The sequence below is a fragment of the Mercurialis annua genome, linkage group LG6, assembly GCF_937616625.2.
Source record: "Mercurialis annua linkage group LG6, ddMerAnnu1.2, whole genome shotgun sequence".
NCBI classification, from domain to species: domain Eukaryota; kingdom Viridiplantae; phylum Streptophyta; class Magnoliopsida; order Malpighiales; family Euphorbiaceae; genus Mercurialis; species Mercurialis annua.
This window is the reverse complement of record NC_065575.1, coordinates 11,917,941-11,938,954: the sequence shown is the minus strand read 5'-3', so window position 1 is coordinate 11,938,954 and position 21,014 is coordinate 11,917,941. Positions and strand designations below refer to the sequence as shown.

The 21,014-nt window shown below is 34.7% G+C and overlaps 6 protein-coding genes across 8 annotated transcripts; 5 read left to right on the top strand and 1 right to left on the bottom strand.

Moving 5' to 3' along the window:
• The first annotated feature begins 1,069 nt into the window (after window positions 1-1,069).
• Window positions 1,070-5,833, top strand: LOC126653817 (probable inactive purple acid phosphatase 1). Its single transcript, XM_050347765.2, has 13 exons — window positions 1,070-1,279; window positions 1,505-1,696; window positions 1,796-1,887; window positions 1,987-2,059; window positions 2,150-2,272; window positions 2,447-2,539; window positions 2,827-2,956; window positions 3,386-3,467; window positions 3,825-3,957; window positions 4,177-4,382; window positions 4,466-4,591; window positions 4,960-5,269; window positions 5,409-5,833. The coding sequence occupies exons 2-13, from the start codon at window positions 1,523-1,525 to the stop codon at window positions 5,712-5,714; spliced, it is 1,848 nt and encodes a 615-aa protein (XP_050203722.1). The 5' UTR covers window positions 1,070-1,279; window positions 1,505-1,522; the 3' UTR covers window positions 5,715-5,833.
• An 859-nt stretch (window positions 5,834-6,692) lies between these two features.
• On the top strand, window positions 6,693-11,271 carry LOC126653816 (probable inactive purple acid phosphatase 1). Of its 3 annotated transcripts, XM_050347761.2 has the most exons (13): window positions 6,695-7,176; window positions 7,257-7,348; window positions 7,418-7,484; window positions 7,569-7,691; window positions 7,845-7,937; window positions 8,230-8,359; window positions 8,466-8,547; window positions 8,791-8,923; window positions 9,172-9,377; window positions 9,451-9,576; window positions 9,735-10,044; window positions 10,187-10,518; window positions 11,251-11,271. In XM_050347761.2, exons 1-12 carry the CDS (start codon window positions 6,853-6,855, stop codon window positions 10,490-10,492), a joined length of 1,992 nt encoding a protein of 663 aa, XP_050203718.1. In that variant the 5' UTR covers window positions 6,695-6,852; the 3' UTR covers window positions 10,493-10,518; window positions 11,251-11,271. The 3 variants fall into 3 exon arrangements, 2 of the variants coding, with proteins under 2 accessions (XP_050203718.1, XP_050203716.1); XR_007632322.2 differs by lacking the exon at window positions 11,251-11,271 and having other exon boundaries at window positions 6,693-7,176; window positions 9,735-10,117; window positions 10,187-10,276; XM_050347759.2 differs by lacking the exon at window positions 11,251-11,271 and having other exon boundaries at window positions 6,696-7,176; window positions 10,187-10,562.
• Window positions 10,975-11,783, top strand: LOC126653820 (uncharacterized). Its single transcript, XM_050347769.1, has one exon. It carries the CDS (start codon window positions 11,005-11,007, stop codon window positions 11,533-11,535), a length of 531 nt encoding a protein of 176 aa, XP_050203726.1. The 5' UTR covers window positions 10,975-11,004; the 3' UTR covers window positions 11,536-11,783.
• A 3,463-nt stretch (window positions 11,784-15,246) lies between these two features.
• LOC126653819 (uncharacterized) lies at window positions 15,247-16,927 on the bottom strand. The gene is made up of 4 exons (XM_050347768.2): window positions 16,654-16,927; window positions 15,789-16,408; window positions 15,512-15,712; window positions 15,247-15,433 (listed from the first exon to the last, which is right to left on the bottom strand). Exons 1-4 carry the CDS (start codon window positions 16,841-16,843, stop codon window positions 15,386-15,388), a joined length of 1,059 nt encoding a protein of 352 aa, XP_050203725.1. The 5' UTR covers window positions 16,844-16,927; the 3' UTR covers window positions 15,247-15,385.
• A 1,062-nt stretch (window positions 16,928-17,989) lies between these two features.
• Window positions 17,990-18,796, top strand: LOC126653821 (uncharacterized). The gene has a single exon (XM_050347770.2). It carries the CDS (start codon window positions 18,193-18,195, stop codon window positions 18,658-18,660), a length of 468 nt encoding a protein of 155 aa, XP_050203727.1. The 5' UTR covers window positions 17,990-18,192; the 3' UTR covers window positions 18,661-18,796.
• A 213-nt stretch (window positions 18,797-19,009) lies between these two features.
• Window positions 19,010-20,484, top strand: LOC126653818 (protein POLAR-like 1). Its single transcript, XM_050347767.2, has 2 exons — window positions 19,010-19,521; window positions 19,766-20,484. The coding sequence occupies exons 1-2, from the start codon at window positions 19,038-19,040 to the stop codon at window positions 20,347-20,349; spliced, it is 1,068 nt and encodes a 355-aa protein (XP_050203724.1). The 5' UTR covers window positions 19,010-19,037; the 3' UTR covers window positions 20,350-20,484.
• The last annotated feature ends 530 nt before the right edge of the window (window positions 20,485-21,014 follow it).

Genomic DNA, 21,014 nt, shown 5'->3' with positions numbered 1-21,014 from the left:
TAAAATTCAACTTGAAATCTGATCCGAACTTTAATAAATTATTTTCATATCAATCATAGACTTGGCAGGATTAACAAATATACATATTATCGAATTCTGAAACGCAAAATGAAGCGCTCTTCTAACTTAAGTGAGCTTGCATATTAAACTGTATTTATAATTACCGCAAGAGACCTACCTGTACGATTAGGGGTGTCAAAATGGGTTAGCGGGTCGTATTTGTGTCGTGTCGACCCACTCTGTTGACACGATTAGGGTCAACACGAACACGACCTATTTAACTAATCGTGTCAAAATTCTAAACCCTAACACGACACGAATTTTAAACGATTGACACGACACGACACGATTAACACGTTAAGATAAATGGGTAACACGATTAACACAATTACGCGGCTAACACGACACGACTAATACGACTTGCTTAGCATTTAATTTTTTTTTTTTCAATCATATAAATATAACTTTAACCTCAAATTTATCAATTAATTTTCAAATTGTAAAATTTTAATATAATTAATTTATTTTTATATTAATATAATTAATTTAGTAGTTTTATTATATATTTTTTATAATTATAATTATTTTATTTTTATATTATTATAAATAATAAAATTTATAAACAGGTTAGGTGGATTAGATGGGTTCGCGAGTCAACCCGTGACACGATCCATTTATTTCGTGTTATAAACGGGTTGACACGTTTTCGACACGAACCCGCTAAGTCTTAACCTAAATTCGCCAAACTTACGGGTTAGACGAATCGTGTTATCGTGTCATGACCTCTTTTGACTTCCCTATGTACGATTGTAAATTAATCTAAATATAGAAATTCTAAAAGCGCCTTTAAATCGTCTAGGACGCCTCGCCCAACGTATCCTGCATTAAAAACAAATATATACATCATCATCATCATCATCACTACATAATAATCCAAAGGTATGTGCATCATGATCGTTGTACTACTTTTTCCTTTTAAGTTTTAACATTCCATGCCTTTAAAGTCCCCCAACCTCAAACAAATAATTGTCTATAAAATCTCCTCTATAGAGCTCACCTCAGTCGATAAAATCTCCTCTGGCCAGTAAGCTCTATGCAGTTGACTCTCTCCTCGCCATTTTCGGACAATGGTTAGCATCTTCACAGGAAGATTCTTATATTGGTTAAATTATTCGTTGACCAAAATGTGCTTATTTATTCACTCCCTTCCCTAATCCCCATAAATAAATATCATCCATCTTCTGCTTACTGTAAGCATCTCATCACACTAATCACAGTGGTCAGTTCCTGCTTAATCTTTGAGCTTTTCTTCTCTTAAAACTGTATTATTCTAATAAATGGCAATACCCTTTTCTTGGTTATTGTGTTTATTATCTTAAATTCGGGTCATTTTGACTTGTAATTTGTAAAAGGATTGATCTTTCTTTTGTCATACTTTTTGCTTTATTAAGGGTGTTTGTTTATAGATTGGCTAATTTAAGGGTGTTTTTTTTTGTGATTTCAGTTTGAGCAATTTGGTGGGATGATAGGATTCAGATTGATGTTATGTGCAATTGTGGTAATTCTTGGTGTTATTATTCAAGAAGCAAATTCACATGGAGTTCAACCCCTTTCAAGAATTGCTATTCATAAGACACAATTTTCTCTTAATAGCAAGGCTTATATTAAAGCCTCTCATTCAGTTCTTGGACTAGCAGTATGTGTATTTTAGATTGAATTGAAATAATGATCATCACTTGATGGTGTTTTTGAGTTATTAATTCATTTTGTAATTTGTGTTTGTTTTTTCAATTAGGGAGAAAATTCAGAGTGGATTAAATTGGAGTATGCTTCTCCAAATCCATCTAGTGCTGATTGGATTGGAGTATTTTCTCCTGCCAATTTCAGGTTTATATAAATTCTTTTGCATTTTTTAATCATATTTTGCAGTTTGGCTGCAGTCTTATATTAGAAATGGTTGCTTGATATACTAATTTCATTTTTCAGTGCTTCCACTTGCACCCCAGAAAGCTCAAGTACAAGAGCTGCACCTCCGTTTTTATGTTCGGCGCCTATCAAGGTTCGTGTGCATTGCTTTTTGTTATTTATTTTCTCCTTGATTGATTTGAAGGGGAGTGAAAGGTACAAATGAATTCTATAAATCTTGCAGTTTCAGTATGCAAACTACAGTAGCAAAGGGTACCGATACACGGGAAAAGGGTCGCTAAGGCTTCAGTTAATTAATCAGAGATCTGACTTCTCTTTCGCTTTGTTTTCTGGAGATTTTGCAAATGTATGTTCATTCTCTTTTTTTCATCTCAATATTTATATTTTAATAACTAGATAGCAGCCGCTTGATCACGTTTTCAGATTTACATTGAAAGTAATCTATGAACGGTTACTTCTTGCTTCTGTTCTTTGTTTTCTGTATAGCTCTTTGATCAGTTCATTTATTCTTGTATAACAGCCAAAGGTAGTGGCTCTGTCAGATAGAATTACTTTTGCAGATCCCAATGCACCTGTTTACCCTCGATTAGCACAAGGAAAGACATGGAATGAAGTAAGGACAAATTTTTCTTATTGTTATTTGAAGCTGGCATGTGATGTTTTAAAAGAAAATGAGGAATTCTTTTGCTGCATTATCAAAATTCTGAAACATTTAAATTTATTGTTATTTTCTTATAATTGACCTATGGCTCCGGCTGATGAATTCTTCATTCCAAGTTTTCTTTGGAAGCTAAAACTTCCTTTTTTTTAATTATTTTACCCATTTGTGGACTTACCCTTATATTTTGGACCTAACTTCATCTCTCAAGGAGATAATATGTTTTCAATCTTTATACTCAGATGACTGTAACATGGACAAGTGGCTATGATATCAATGTAGCAGAACCTTTTGTTGAATGGGGTCCAAAAGGAGGCAATCGTGTGCGTTCGCCAGCGGGAACGCTGACATTTACCCGTAACAGCATGTGCGGTAGGTATCTGATTTACCTTAAGTTAAGTTGATCAATTATGGCTAGTAAATCTAGGACTTGGCTAATAATTGGTCGATCTTAAAATGTAAATTTACTATTTTGGTTATGAATCTCCACATGGTTGAGAGAAAAGTACATCAACTGGAACCTTTATCACTTTGAAATGTTACTATTCCTTTTATCATTAAAAGAACAATAAGAGAAAAGAAAAGAAAAACTCAAACAGTCTAAATTTCATCAGATTGGATTGGCTAGTACCTTAATTCTAATGATAATATGATTAATGAATTATATTATTTGTATCATAATTTGTTCTTCTATAAACTTGTTAAAATTTGATTTCCCATATTATTTGCACACCCCAAAGTAGTTTTTTTATTTCTTTCATCATATGTCGCTTACTGATCTTACCAGATGCATGTGTGTAGGTGCACCAGCAAGGACAGTGGGGTGGCGTGATCCTGGATTTATACACACTAGCTTTTTAAAGGAGTTATGGCCCAATGTTCGGTAAGTTATCCTTCATCTAAGTCTATTATCAGTGTTGATATCTTTGGGCAGTAGAGAGAGATGGAGAGAGACTTGTAATATTCATTTTTGGGATGATCAATTGCGGCATAGGTAGTAGTACTGGGTATGGGAAAGTGCACGAGGACACAAAGTTGAATTTCTCATACATTTGTATGAAATTATGAAAACTAGCTTTAAACTATTACCCCTGAAGGGGATATCCATTGGCGTCTTGTTAAAGATGTGGTTCTTCTTTCAAAGATTGAGATTCAAGTGCAACATCTTGGTTTACTTGGATTATTGAACTGCATATTAGATTAGCCCCACACTGAAGACTCATTAACTCCATTTTTGCAGGTATACATACAAGCTTGGACATAAGTTGCTCAATGGTACATATATCTGGAGTCAAGAGTACCAGTTTAGAGCATCTCCATATCCTGGTCAAAATTCTCTGCAACGTGTAGTCATTTTTGGCGACATGGGAAAGGTTTGAACAACATTTGAATACCGATGCTAGAGTTAAAATTGGAAGCATTGATCTTTTCTATATAAATAGACATAACTTAATGGTCTTTATTCAAAGAGTTTCTATTCTATGTCAGTGTCACTGTACAAATGAGAGCATGTTTCTTCTCTTAGTTTCAGATTGTCAAGCTTTGCCAAATGTAGATGCAATTCTTGAAGTGCTTTAATATTTGCATTGCAGGACGAAGTTGATGGGTCCAACGTATATAACAATTTTCAGCATGGTGCCCTTAACACTACCAATCAACTTATTCAAGACTTGAAAGACATCGATATAGTCTTCCACATTGGAGACATATGCTATGCAACTGGATACATTTCACAGTGGGACCAATTTACTGCACAGGTTGAGCCTATAGCATCAACTGTTCCTTACATGATTGCAAGGTTTGTCATAACTTAGCATTGTTTGAGCATAATTTAATCATGTACTCCATCTCAATAGGACATCTGATTCTATGACATTTCAGTGGTAACCATGAGCGCGATTGGCCCGGATCGGGATCCTTCTATGGTGGCTCGGATTCTGGAGGTGAATGTGGTGTTGTGGCTCAGACAATGTACTATGTCCCTGCTGAGAACAGGGAAAAATTCTGGTATGGAAATTTTACCAGAAATTAGCTGATAATAATCTCTTATATATAATCAAATCTCCCAAAAATGATGTGATTTATTAATGCTGATAATGATTAGTGATTACTTTGTTCAGACCTCTGAATTTTCCTAGTGTCTTACTATTTTCTGTTTCCAAAATCTATTACTGTATTTTATGTTTTGGTTTGCAGTTCATTCACTCCACATTCATTGCTTGTGTATATTCAGCTTTAGTCATTGAAATAATGAAATGCAATTTGATAGTAACTGGTGTTCTTCATATAGTGCTAATCCAAGATTTACTTAGTATGTAACTTGTTCAATTTAGTTCTTGAAGTCTGAATTTGTTATCATGATTCTCTTACATCAGGTACTCTACTGATTATGGAATGTTCCGATTCTGCATAGCCGACACAGAACACGATTGGAGGGAAGGAACAGAACAATATAAGTTTATTGAGAATTGCTTTGCTACTGTAGATAGACAAAAGCAGCCGTGGTTGATATTCCTCGCTCATCGGGTACTAGGTTATTCCTCTGCCACCTTTTACGCAGATGAAGGGTCATTTGAGGAACCGATGGGAAGGGAGAGCCTTCAAAAACTGTGGCAGAAATATAAAGTTGATATAGCCATATATGGCCATGTTCATAATTATGAGAGAACGTGCCCCATTTACCAGGTTCGCGCTCAAAACCTCTTCAAGCATTCGACCATTTTCCATTGTTAACCTTGTAAACTAAACCTTTGATATCAAACTACATTCTGACACTTTTGTAGCTAGTTGATTGATATTCTTGTTTCTGCTTTTATTACTACAGAATGTTTGCACCAATAAAGAGAAACACAACTACAAGGGCCCTTTGAACGGAACAATACACGTAGTAGCAGGTGGCGGAGGGGCAAGCCTTGCAGACTTTACCCCTATTAATACCACATGGAGTTACTACAAAGACCATGACTATGGATTCGTAAAACTAACAGCCTTTGACCATTCGAATCTGCTGTTCGAGTACAAGAAGAGCAGCGATGGAAAGGTTTACGATTCGTTCAATATATCTCGGGATTATAGAGACATCTTGGCATGCACGGTTGATAGTTGTCCAAGTACAACAATGGCTTCTTGACCTGCAATTTGTTGCTGATGGAGAGAAAAGTATTTTCTTCTTGAGGGGCTTCTAATGAATTAGAAGTTGCATTGTCATGTACTGATCAGTTAATTGTGAATAAATAATTTATTTTCTCAGATTTTTACTTTTATTTTGTTTTGGCGTAGTTTTCTTAATTTAACTATTTTAAACCAATACACAAGTGAAAAAATATATCAATAACTCTTTTGTTTCAAAGGTTTTATTTAGATACGAAAACGCAAGTTTTGGGTCTGTCAAAAGCGGTGAGAATGACTCATTTGATATTTCGTGTCAAGTTGAGGGGGTGATTTGATCCTTTGTTCATATATAAACACTATTTGATTTTCATATGCAATGCAATAAACGACCATCTATAAGTTTAAATAAATTCTACAAAAAATGTGAAATTCATTTATAAATAAATAAATTCGTGTTTGATTTATTAATAAATTTTTAATAATTTAATTTCATAATTTATTTAGTAATTTTATTTTTAAAATTTATATAACTGATAATATTTATATCAAATAAATTACTAAATTAATTAATTACTATATGTCATCGGCCCTCGGAATAATTTTGAACAGTAGTTTCGTTGTATATTTTTTTTGATGCAATTTTTTTTTGTATATTAATTATTGATTACATAAACATTCGAACAAAGAATCAACGCGACTTTTAAATTTGTGTCTCAGATCAAATAAATACATTTTAACTTTTTTGGGTCAATTAAACTTAAAATTTGTATTTTCGGGGTCAAATAAATCATTTTCAATTTTATCAGTCAATCTGGTTCCCAAACTCTCTTAATTTAGGCCCAAATAACCCCGAAATCATACATGTCAAAGTGGTCTTAGATTCCAAAATGCAAATTTGAGAGCCTAACTAAATTGACTCAAGTGGTCTATTTAATTTTGAAAATACAAGTTTTAGATCTAATTGATTCAAAAAATTAAAATATACTTATTTGATCCCGAGACATAAATTTGAGATCCGCATTGACCCTTTATTCATAAACATTTCATGAGCGATTCCGAGAGTATTGATTTTATTCAATTTAAAATTGGCTTCAGCTGCAATGATTGTATTGTATTTGTTGCAGCAAAAATGACCGAGACTTAAAATTCGAAATGGAATGTTCGTTGAGGAGATTCCTAGTTCCTACAACCTCCAAAAAGATTGGAACACCTGTTCATTTTACACAGTTCAATCAACAGTTTTTCAAACTCACTCTAAGTTATCAAACACATGGTTTAGTTTGATTACTGTGTTGTTGGGCACAATACTAAGTATTAGAATGTCTGAATTAAGGTTCCAATTCTTGTCTATAATTATTCTACTTCTAGTTCTTCAAGAAACAGCTTCACATCCTTTTTCAAAAATTTCTATTCATAACACAACTTTTGCTCTTACCAATCTTGCTTACATTAATGCCTCTCCTTCACTCCTTGGCCTCAAGGTAGTTCAACTCTCACACTACTTTAATAAACATGCAATTATCAAGAATTTGGATAGCATTACAAATATTTTGTGTTTCAGAAACAAAATCAAGAGTGGGTTACAGTGGAATTTAGCAATCCAATTCCCTCAGTTGATGATTGGGTTGGTGTGTTTTCTCCTGCTAATTTCAGGTACTATGTTGCTACCCTTATCTAAATTATTTATTTTTCTGTTACATTACTCTACTGTTGTGTGTTCAGCTCTGATGCTTGCCCATCAGAAAATCCAAGAGTTTTCCCTCCTCTATTGTGTTCTGCACCTATTAAGGTTTGATAATTACGCGGCCTTTTCTCTGTGATTTCCTGTTCAATGGTTGTTGTATGATCAGACTGTGGTCTTGCTTGTATGCAGTTTCAGTATGCAAATTACTCTACCCCTAATTACAAAGATACTGGAGAAGGGTCATTGAAGCTCCAGCTAATCAACCAGAGATCTGATTTCTCCTTTGCTCTATTTACTGGTGGCTTTTTCAATGTATATATACTCCTTTATAGTATGCTTTGCCCTTGATTCCAATAATTATGTGAAAACCATTGCCTTTATCTTATTCTTTGTTTGTGGATAGCAACTTCAGTTGATCTCTTCTGCATTCTGATCATTAACTCACTCATTTTCTTGGAATTATAGCCAAAGCTGGTGGCAGTGTCCAACACAGTAGCTTTCTCGAATCCGAATGCACCAGTTTATCCACGCTTAGCGCACGGGAAAAAATGGGATGAAGTAAATCCAATATCTCCTTTATTTTGCTTTATATATCTAATTGGTGTTCTGTATTGAGAATAGTAGTACCCTTTTTATTTCTCTTGCATTAAATATGAACACGGTTGCTGCTTAGTCTTCCCGTCGTACTGTTGCAGTTAACATAAGCCTGTTTCCACACTAAATTTCCTTATCTTGGTTTTCTTTTTGTTTTTCTCGTTCATATCTTAACATTGATGCTATTTTGGCCATTTTGTTTGAGAAGTTATGGTTTCTCGTAGCAGTAACAATATAAATGCCATCTTATTGTCAGATGACTGTAACTTGGACAAGTGGATATGGGATCAATGAAGCAGAGCCATTTGTTGAATGGGGTCCTAAAGGAGGTGATCCTATCCGTTCCCCGGCTGGAACACTCACATTTGATCGTCATAGCATGTGTGGTGAGTAAATTGAACTTTTTGCCTTCGGATGCATTTGATATCTAGACAATGTTTATATATAGAGCTTACTGCTATTACATGCAAAATGAGCTCTGCCTATGCACAGGTGCGCCAGCAAGGACTGTAGGATGGCGTGATCCTGGATATATACACACTAGCTATTTGAAGGACTTGTGGCCCAACAAAGTGTAAGTTATGTATATTATTCTAGATATGATTGCATATTTTTGTGAATGATTTCTATATTTTTCTGCATTTTGAGGGATTTATTTATCATGCTTATAACATGTCTAAAGGCATTAGATTAGCACCATGAATTTGCCATTAGTGCAATCGTAATGCATTAGACTAGAACCATGCTAAAAGATATCAGGGTTTCATTGCTACAGTGACTGAGCATATAATAAATAAGCTTCTTGCTGATTGTTTAGGTATATGTACAAGCTGGGACATAGATTGTTCAACGGTTCCTATATTTGGAGTTCAAAGTACCAGTTTAGAGCTTCTCCTTATCCTGGACAAAATTCTCTGCAGCGTGTAGTCATTTTTGGTGACATGGGAAAGGTTTCAACTTCTTGAACATTTCGTTTTCGTTTACTGTCCTGATTAAAAAGTCATGAATGTGCATGTCAAGTTTAATAGCTGAATTTCTGGTAGTTTGCACCCTCGCTCTATTGATTTTTATGTTGTCATATGTCACTAATTCAAATTAAGCTTTTACAAAATTTCTCCCCGTATGGTATCAAGACTTAGAGCTGCAGTCCGTTTCTATGTTTGTTGCAGCTTCTGAAGCATTTCATCTCATCTTGCAGGGTGAAGTTGATGGTTCTAGTGAATATAATGATTTTCAGCCTGGCTCTCTAAACACAACTAAGCAGCTCATTGAAGACTTGAACAACATTGATATCGTTTTCCACATCGGAGATATATGCTATGCAAACGGATACTTATCACAGTGGGACCAATTTACTGCACAAGTTGATCCCATTGCATCAACCATCCCTTATATGATTGCAAGGTTTGTTTTTAAGTCCCTCCGCATGTATCTTATTATGAATTTATTTAGTGATGATTAGTTTTCTTCCTTGTAGTGGCAACCATGAGCGTGACTGGCCAGGGACAGGATCCTTTTATGGGAACTTGGATTCTGGAGGAGAATGTGGTGTTTTGGCTGAGACTATGTTCTATGTCCCTACTGAGAACAGGGCAAAGTTCTGGTAAAATAATTTTACAGAAACTTCGGTATTTATTACGATCTTGTATAATCAAACAATCTTGTAGCAAACATTCTCATTGAGTAGGCAGCTGAGCTAGTGTAGTCTTAATGTATTGTCTGGAAGAAGTGATGATAAACGCTTTAGTTCTCATTTGCCAGGTATTCTACTGATTATGGCATGTTCAGATTCTGCATAGCAGACACGGAACATGACTGGAGGGAGGGAACAGAACAGTACAAGTTTATTGAGCATTGCCTAGCATCAGTAGATAGACAAAAGCAACCCTGGTTGATCTTTCTTGCACATCGGGTATTGGGTTATTCATCTTGTATCACTTATGCAATGGAAGGATCCTTTGGAGAACCGATGGGAAGGGAAAGCCTTCAAAAACTTTGGCAGAAATACAAGGTTGACGTTGCTATGTTTGGTCATGTGCACAATTATGAAAGAACATGCCCTATATATCAGGTATTTGCACAATAGAGAACATGCCCAATATATCAGGTATTTGCACAATTAGAGAACATGCCCTATATATCAGGTATTTGGAGAACATATGAAGCTTCTTTGTTGCTAATTTTGAGTTAATCTTAAGATTCTCTTTCTGCAGAATACATGCACCAGTAAAGAGAAGCATTACTATAAAGGTTCCCTGAACGGGACAATACATGTCGTCGTTGGTGGTGCAGGAGCAAGCCTTTCGCCATATACCACACTCCAAACAGCTTGGAGTTTGTATAAAGATTATGATCACGGATTTGTGAAACTTACTGCGTTTGATCATTCAAATCTGTTATTCGAGTATAAGAAGAGTAAAGACGGGAAGGTTTATGATTCATTCCAGATTTCCCGGGATTATAGAGATATATTGTCCTGTACTGTGGATAGTTGCCCCAGTACGACACTTGCATCTTGATTTGTATGTGAAGAAAACATTCACCTGTAAGTACTTTCTGGTAAATAAATAATACTACTGTCTTTTTATCTGTCTCTTTCTTACTCTTCCCTTAGTTTTTTCCCCTTCAGTTTTTAATCCTTTAACTGCTTAACGGCTTATTCAATTAATCAATTAGTACTGTGATAAAGAATCTCTCCTGAAACCATTAATAGGAATATATTTGCATCTTGGCTGGACAAGTTATTTCTATTTTAGTCTAACAGGATTTCAGTACCAAGTACCTGACAAACTGAATGCTTCTTAAAGTAATTTCAAAACCAATTCTTCTTAACTCATTAAATTTCTGAATTAAATGCTGAATCTTTTGCTAAATTACAAGACATATCTTCCATTTATGTCTTGAGCATTAAATCATAGATTATATGCAATTATGGAAGGATTACGCATGCTACAGCTCATTAGCCACAAAATTATATCCTATAAATGCAGCTGGTATTCTGTATCCTCATTCCAAGCTTGAAAGCAGAAAAATGAATCATTCTTGTTGCCAGTTTTTTATCTTCTTAATCATCTTTCTCTTTACTAATCCTGCGGCAAGCGACGAGCAAACACAAGAACGGATCAGTTACATTTGTCAAATGGAAGAATTTGGATTTTGCAACCAAACTTTCAACGAGAACTTGAAAAATCCATCGACAGATTATGTTGGTCTGACCCAAATAACAATCAATCAAGCTATAATCAATGCAACCAACACACATGCTTTTGTTCTGCAGCTTCTTCGGAACGCAACAGATAGAGGATTAAGAAATGCTCTTGTTGTGTGTGAGAATGGTTACAGCATAGTGGTGCAGTCTTTTCAAGCTGCTTTCCAATACTTTAACAATAAAGATTACCGGAGTATGATGAAGTCTGAATTTATAACACCGAGGGCGCAAGGCAGTTGTTCAACTAGTTTTAGTGTTCCTCCGTTTCCTGTCAACCCTCTGGTTAACCGAAACAGGGAAATGCGGATCATCATCGCCATGGCTGTGCTCACAGGACATCAGCTTGATTATTGATATCTATATTATGTTTTACTGTTGCTATTAGAATCAGTACGATGTTTTTTCTAATGGTGCTAATAAATTTATGTCCAGATTAATTCTGTTGGTAATAGATGGTTACTGATATTCCAATGCTAAAGCTGATTTTTTCTTTTTCCTATTTAGATAAAAAAAAAAGATAACAATTTAAGTGGTTTTGAATTGATGAAATTGGCATACATAGTGCCAAAAAGGTCTTATCAAAGTATTGTCATTAAGAGCAAATTGTACATTTTATGTTCTTGCTTTGCACTTCTCAAAAGTTCCGCTTTAAATTTAAATTTAATTTCTTTACAAGAATCCTCTTTCTCATAATTTCTTTTCCTTTCACAGAATTCAACTTTGCCTAATTAGTTTCCTTTACTGGTTTAGTAAAGAAAGATTATGGATTCATGGGCAGTTGCTGCAGCTGCTGTAGGATATGCAGCCAAAAGCTAACTACTTCAGAAATTCAATGTTTTTGTCACATACACGACCACTCACATACTTGGAATCTATTCTATTGCAGCAGATACGCAGTAGGACTTCTTCTGGTGCTAATAATGGTAAATCTCATTTGCAGAATTACAGGAATAACATAAGAAATGTGCCAGAAAAAGTGAGCACTCAACTAAAGAACAAGTCTGATGGTAGTATTTCGAAACCATCACCATCACCATCACCATCACCATCACCAAGTACATACATGGAGACAGTTGGAAGTTTAATAACCAGAGGTAGCTATGATTTCGGAAAGAGATGGAATCAATAGAAACACAAACTGAATCATTTCATTCACAAGGTTTTCTCTTTCTTCACATGTTCATGTGTCATAAGTTTAATGACCAAACAACAGTTTTTCTTTTACGATAATTAACAGAACCGAATTGAACTTGTTCGAACTTGTACGATTATTCCGTTTACGATAGAGAAATGATTTAGGAACTGATCATATTTGTCAATTTATTAATTGATTTGTGCATAATTTTGCATGTTTCTTTGAGGCTTTTCCTGCAATGGTTTGCTTTATTTCTGTGGGAATAGCCATTGGGATGACAATAATCATTACTTATAGCAGAAGAGAACTAGGCAATTTAAATGAACAGTTGAAGTAGAATGAGAACCTGGCTAGTGACTCATATGAAGAACTCGAAATGAAAGATCATGTAATCCTAAAAGAGCTGCCAGATGAGGGTACAGAAACAGCATTTTCAACAGAAAAGGAATCGAAAAAAAATCTCCAAAATTCCACAGCAAAGAAATATACGACAAGAAGTGTAAGAACTCTGAAGCAATTAGTAAACTTGAGGCAGAACTCGAAGCTGAGCTAGAAATATTAGAACAAACAATGAAATTGTCTTCTACCTTGGATGGAAATTTTGATTTTGTGGAGGAGAGTTTATCAGACTCGGAGCACAAAGCACACTGTATCACTACAGGACCTGAGGTTGCACCTTCATGAGGTAATACAAGATAGGCTGAATCAACAGATAATGGAACTTGAGATAGCATTTGAAGACAGTCAAAAGAGATTATATATGCTGGAATTTGATAGTGCAGTCATTAGTCAATTAAAACAACTGTATAACGCTCTATTCATTATCATAAAAAACAAAACAAAACAAAACAAAACACACAAGACAGTCAAATCAAAGTTCTATTTTCAGTAATTGCTAAGTTACAAGTGAAGATTCTATTTAGTGTCATACTCGAACAACTGAATGTAGTGCCAGTTTACATTTCAAAAATAATTACTCCTGCAGTTGGAGATTTGCTGTGAACTCTGTCTCACCTGTTTGCAACAGTTTCTAATACTGCGTCCACGCCCACCGCAGTAACGGCACTCTGTAAACTCATTATGCTGCATTACTGATGACGAGCAATTCTGATGACAGGAGCATATTAAACATAGATATAAGTCTGATTAATAATTGCAGAGACATTATTATTTGTAACAGATTCCCTAGGTTAATGCATTGTATATCTCCAGCATAACAGGTTTTTCATCAGCTAACTACATCACATTAACACTCCTGGCCATTTCAATCAATTATATCAATGAGCTGGATAGACATAATATCCACCAGTAAAAACATTTGAAAATAGTATCACACAATGCAATCATAAGCAATCATACGAGCATAGACGAATGAAAAATGTTAACAGTCCTTAAAGAGTTATTTACACACAGCATGTCAACAGTACAAGGTAGTTGATAGTCAACCAGTCCCCATTGCCTAGAAATCCAAAATTCAGGAGACAGCAGTTAGTGGTTGATTTTCCTACAATTGAAGATGCAGTATCCCTTGATTTCTTACCACTTGGGGAACAAGGGAAGTAGGAGAGTACAATATAAATAATGAGAAAAGAAAAAACCCAAATTAATATTGGGGGTTCTAGCAATGATTACTCTTGTGCCTACATTTTAGTAGTTATTTCTCAGAAACCGTTTACCTCCCTCACCCTATTATGCGAGTTTTGTTTGCAACCCTTCTACAAGGAATTGTGGCTGCAATCCCCCGTCCTACGAAATCAATGAACAAGTCTGCGTCTTTTCCAGTTGCAAGTTCAAGCTGGTGGCCGTTCCAAGTTTCACTCAAGTTCTGGAGAGATAAAAACAGGAGTACACAGCAATTGTAGTCAAACAACAGTACACCAAAGTCATTTCATTTAACTACAAGTCAGGAAAAGAAACAGAATCTGAAACATTCACCTCTATTTACTTTCTGGTAAATCGAAATGGAAAAGCTAATGACAACTATCTTCTTTTCCATCCTTTTTCCTGTCCTTAGATTGTTTTGTTCTCCATTTTACATATGTATCCTGAAACCTCTTGAATATGTATATACTTCACTTGCATCACCATCACCAGTATATATACATGGAGACAATCGGAAGTTCAATAACCAGAGATAGCCACGGGTTTGAAAAAGAGTGGAATCAAATCAACAGAAAACAAACTGAATCATTTCATTCACAAGGTTGTTCTCTTTCTACACATGTTCAGATGTTACAAGTTTAATAACCAAAACAATTTTTTTTACAATATCAAACAGAACCCAGCTGAACTTGTTCGAGTATTCTGTTCGAGATTGAGAAATGATTTAGGAACTGGTCATATTAGTCAATTTATTTATTGATTTGTGCATAATTTTGCATGTTCCTTTCAGGCTTTTCCTGTAATGATTGGCTTTATTTATTTACGGTAATAGCTATTGGGACGACATTAATCATTGCTTACAGCAGAAGAGAAGTGGACGATTCAAATGAAGAATGAAAACCTGGCTAGTGACTTATGTGAGGAACTCGAAATGAAAGAGCATGTAATTCTAAAAGAGCTATCAAATGAGGGTACAGAAACAGCATTCTCGACAGAAAAGGAATCGAAAAAGTCTCCAAAAATCGACAGCAAAAAACAGAACACAAGAGACATTCAAATCAAACTATCAAAGTTGTATTTTCAGTAATTGCTAAGTTACAAGTGAAGATTCTAGTCTAGTGTCATACTGAAGCAACTAAATACAGCAGCGTGCTCCTAATTCTGACTTAGACATTGGTATAAAAATTTGACCCACAGTTTAACATTGGCAGGCTATCTAAAAGCAAAGCTGAAAGAAAATTGCTGTATGACAAATCATTCTTAAGCTTTATCAAGAGTTCAAGTGTCCTTGTCTAGTTTCTTAAAAGATGTAGTTGTAAAAAGCTTAATTCTTGGAGGAATTTGGAAGATCAGATTTTGATTGTAACTTGTTTAGGAAACTAATACATTATTCTGAATAGACATAAGGTTACAAGTAGTATCATAAGCACATGCATTGTAAGATCAAACTAAAAAAATTACATTTTCTTAAGCTTTATCGACAATTTCTTCTCTTGCTATTGCTATGGATATGTCCTGCAAAAGAAAAAGAAAAGGACAGTGAACCCCAAATAATAGTAGCTAAGTAGAATGTAAGTAAGTAGAATCTAAAACCTTTTTGTTCGCATGAGTTGAGAAAATGCATGTTGACGTCAAAGAAAATTGAGGTTGAAACAGCCATCCCACCTCCGAGATGGTTTCACCATGTGAACCTGCTTTAAGGGAACACCACAGTTGTTTTGGAAGCAGTATAAGACTATGCTCATCCCTTACCGAGTTGCGAATGCTGTCTCCTGTTAGTTCTTGCACAAACGACTGAAGACAAGTTTCAGTTGAATAGCCAATTTCAATTTCACTCATAACAAGATAAAAAAAAGGAACACTCACTCACATTGCTGATGTTAACAAAAGTTGCAGATTTAGCGCGACCCTCCCAAGCTCCTACGACTTGAGAAGCTTGCAGGGCAGCAGTAGCCGCAAATGCAGAATCGCGCATAGCACATCCACCTAACTGCTCGCCATTTCTAAATTCTCCATACCACTGCTCCACAAAAACCCTTATATTCTTCAATCTCATCTTTGAATCAACAAACTTTATTATCCTCACACGGGACTCCTTATCATGAGGATGCATCAAACAATACTCCACCTCCATACCATCATCCCTCATTGCCCACACACCAACATAGCACCCACTGGCATCATATGCAAACCCACAAACTTCACTATCCCCTCCACCAACAATTCTCTCATCGACGCTGTGTCTGGTAGCAGCGTCAGCTTCACATCCGACAGTCGGAAGTAATTTGATCGTCTTGTACATAAAATGGAACTCTTGTGATTGAGCAAGACTGGGGCATTGAGTCTGCCAATCAAAAACCTTAACCTCCCACTCTCTATAAGCTTCAGGCACCACATTTTCTGGAAGTTCAATTGGTTTTCCTTGGCTACTAAAGTCCGCTCCAAACCCATCCCATTCCCCGCTCACCTTCCTACCGAACTCTGACCATCCTAAAAACCACAACAATTCCACAATTTTATTATACAGTGACGGACTTAGAAATATTTTATAAAGTGGCCAATATTATATTGAAAGTTTATATAGTTGAAAAATTGATAAAATATAGTAAATTTTAAGACAGACATACTACAATATGTAAATAACTTTTGGAAGGATTCAAAATTATAAGGCGGACAATTGTGTACCATACGCTCTTCCTAAATCCGCAAAACTCAACAATTTTGTTAAAACTTACCTTGTTGGACCCCAACTTTATCATCAGATATGGAACTAGAAGAGACTCCACTTAGTCCAACGTTAGAGTGAGAGAGGGATTGCAGTTTTGGTTGGAAAGTGATGAGTTTTGATGCAGACTTTGAGGATTTTAAAGTTGTAGGAAAAGGAGCTCTGGTTTGTAGCATAATACTATTGCCTGCTAATGCCATTTTTCACCTAAATCTTCTACTTATGAATAAGAAGAAGATGACCACCTCTTCTCATTCTTCTAAAGCAACACAATATGGCATATTCCCTTTCTTCTGGTATAAGATAAATTGGTAAAAGATGCAAAATACCATCAATATTTTGAGGGTTTAAGCACATTGACCCTTATAGTTTGCTCTTACTGGTTTTTAAGCTAGCAGTAGAAATCACAGATAAGGTATAACAAAATTGGGAAAAAAAATACTAAACACTCTTTTTGAAACTTAAAAAATAATCAAAGCATAAAAAATCAAATGAATCATTTTCAAGCATATAAGATCATTTTAATTCAAAAATTGGCAAAACCGGTTCAAGGCCCTTTCTAGTCGCATCCCTCTGTCTGTCTTACACTCTCTATTTTGAAATAAAAAGAAAAGTTTTAAAAAACCCTTATTAATTTTTAGTTCACTCCTTAAATTATTTTTTTAAAATGTATTTTCTTTTAAATATTGTGAAAAAATAACTTGTCATTCTTTTTTTTGGAAAAACAATTATTTTTTTTTTTAAAAACTAAATCGAACTGAATCCGGGTCTCGAATCCCGAACTCAAATCAAACCCGAGCTCCGAGTTCGCTAAAAAGGTTAATTTTTTAAAATATTCTTTAAAAGAAAATTAATATTTTTTAAAAACAAATTGAAGCGAACCGAAAATCCGATCAACATTGTAGAAACAAATTTAACCATTTATTATAATTTTTAGACAATTAAATCCTTACATAGTAGAAACCCTTAGCTAATGTAGTTTAAAATTGTTAATAATGGAATACATTAAAACTTTCATACTAGAATAATAAAAATAATAATTTTTTAAAAAATAATTAGTCATAAAAAAATATAAAATGTAAATTGCAAATAAAATATATTTAGTGAACTACCACCACCTTTTTTTTCTTTTTTTCACATTTTAATTTTCGCTATTATGTTTAATTAAAAATAATTACCACTATTAATTTACTCTCATCCATTCTAACTATTATAACTGTTTGAAAAATTAACATTAAATAAATTTGGAAGAGATGAACGATTTAGAAAATATTTGAAACCAACGACGTCGACAGGTTATTTAATGTAAAAAAAAAATTCTGAAACAGCTGTAAATTCATCTCCTGAAACCATTAACGGGAATATATTTGCAGCTGGGCTGGACAAATTATTTCCACTTTAGTCTAACAGGATTCCAGTACCAAGTACCTGACAAACTGAATGCTTCTTAGTACAGTAATTTCAGAACCAACTAAATGCTGAATCTTTTGCTAAATTACAAGATATAATATCTTCCATTTTTGTCTTGAGCATTAAAACCATAGATTATATGCAATTAACGAAGGATTACGCGTGCTACATTTGTCATCAGATGGAAGAATTCGGATTTTGCAACCAAGTTTTCAACGAAAACTTGAAAAATCCATTGACAGATTATGTCGGTTTGACCCAGATTACAATCAATCAAGCTACAATCAATGCAACCAACGCACATGCTTTTGTTCTGCAGCTTCTTCGGAACACAACAAACAGTGGATTGAAAAATGCTCTTATTGTGTGTGAGAATGGTTACAGAATAGTACTGATGCAGTCTTTCCAAGATGCTTTCAAATACTTTAACGAAAAAGATTACCGCAGTATGATGAAGTCTGAACTGATAACACCAAGGGCGCAACGCAGCTGTTCAACCAGTTTTAGTATTCCTCCGTTTCTTGTTAACCCTCTGGTCAATCGAAACAGGGAAATGCGGATCATTATCGGCATGGCTGTGCTCACAGGACATCAGTTTGATACTTGATATATATTTATCATATACTGATTGTTTAGCTTGAACATCAAGTTGGCAAAAAAAAGATATATTTTACTGCTGCTGTTAGAATCTGTGTGTGTTTTAGCTTTTTTGATGCTCAAATATTTCTGTCCACATTATTTCAGTTGGTAGTAGATGGTTTCTGAGGTTCCAGATATCTGTTTTTGGATTAAAAAAAAAGATAACAATTTAAGTGGTTTTGAATTGAAGAAGTTGACATATATACTGCCAAAAAGGTCTTTTCAAAGTTCAGCTCTAAAATTAATTATCATTTCTTTTCAAGAATCACTCTTTTATTATTTCTTCTTTCACATAATGAAACTTTGCCTAATTTGTTTCTTTAATTGGTTTAGTAAACAAAGACTATGGATTTATGGGTAGTTGCTGCAGCTGCTGGTGTTGGATATGCAGCCAAAGCTAATTACTTCCAAAATTCAACATCAAGAGTAACAACAGAGAGCTCATTCAAAACATGTTCTTGTCAATCTCATCCATGGAATCTATTGCAGCAGATACGCGGTAGAACTTGCCCGTTATGCAGATTACAAGTGAATGGAGCAGTAAGCAGTACTTCTGGTGCTAATAATAGTGGTGAATTCCATTTGCAGAATTATGGGATTAATACAAGAAACGCGAGAACTCAACTAAAGAACAAGGCTGATGAGAGTATCTTGAAACCTCTAGAATATGTGTATACTTCACTTGCATCACTATCACCATTGCCATCGCCATCGCCATCACCAAGTACATACATGGAGACAGTTGGAAGTTTAATAAGCAGAGGCAGCCATGATTTCAGAAAAGAGATGGAATCAACAGAAACTCAAACTGAATCATTTCATTCACAAGGTTGTTCTCTTTCTCTATGTTCATGTGTAATAAGTCTAATTTTATAAACAAAACCGAACAGAACCAAACTGAACTTATCTGTTCGGTTTGATTATTCCGTTTGACCATATATTCCGTTTGATTCTGCTTTTGCACAACAATAGGTTTATGTCAACGTCTTTTGAGATTGAGAAATGATTTAGGAACTGATTATATCTGTGGATTTATTTATTGATATGTGCATAATTTTGGATGTTTCTATCAGGTTTTTCCAGCAATGATTTGCTTTATTTCTTTGTTGGAATAGCTATTGGGATGACACTGATCATTGCTTACAGCAGAAGAGAAGTAGACAATTTAAATGAACAACTGAATAAGAATGAGAACCTGGCTCGTGACTTATATGAAGAACTCGAAATGAAAGACCATGTAATTCTAAAAGAGCTGCCAAATGAGGATACAGAAACAGCGTTTTCGACAGAAAAGGAATCTAAATTCGACAGCAAAGAACTATCTGACAACAAGTGTAAGAATTCTGAAGCAATTAGTAAAATTGAGGCAGAACTTGAAGCTGAGCTAGAAATATTAGAACAAACAATGAAATCGTCATCTACCTTGGATGTACATTTAGAATTTGTGGAAGATAGTTTATCAGACTCGGAGCATGAAGCAAGTGGAACCTCATCTTATCCAATACAAACAGGAATCTACACTGTACCACCTCAGGAGCTGCGGTTGCGCCTTCATGAGGTAATACAAGATAGGCTGAAACAACAGATAATGGAACTTGAGATAGCACTTGAAGATAGTCAAAACAGATTGCATATGCTGGAATCCGATACAGTGTAGTCATTAGACGATTAATTAAACTTCGATTAAAAGAACTGTATAGCACTCTATTCATTGATCACAAAAAACATAACACAGAAGACATTCAAATCAAAGTTCTATTTTCAGGAATAATATTTGAACTATTCTAAGTAATTGCTCAGTTACAAGTGAAGATTCTATTGTAGTTAAGTACAGCACAGGTTTACATTTCTGCAAGAGACCCGCCACCACTAAAATAATTACTCCTGCAGTTGGAAATCTGCTGTGAACTCTGTCTCACCCATTTGTAGCAGTTGCTGATACTGTGTCCAAAATGTATAAAAAAGACTATAATTGTGCCAAATAATATCTTAATGGCAATTAAATTCATTTCTTTAACTGATTTTCACTAATATCAAAACAATTACTTTTATTATTAAAATTATTTATTATTAGAACTATATTAAATTAAGATCTATCTGGATGATAAGTTTAATGTCCAAATTTATCAATTTAAACTTGGATGTTTAAGTTTACCTATTTAAACTTGGTGTCCAAGTTTTTAAATAGCAAGTTTGTTGTAAACTTGGACGTTGAGTTTATGGATAAACTTGGATCCCGAGTTTATGGATTAACTTCGACTACTGTTTTATAATAAAATTTTAATTTAAAATACTTTGAACTAATATACAATTTTAGTGATA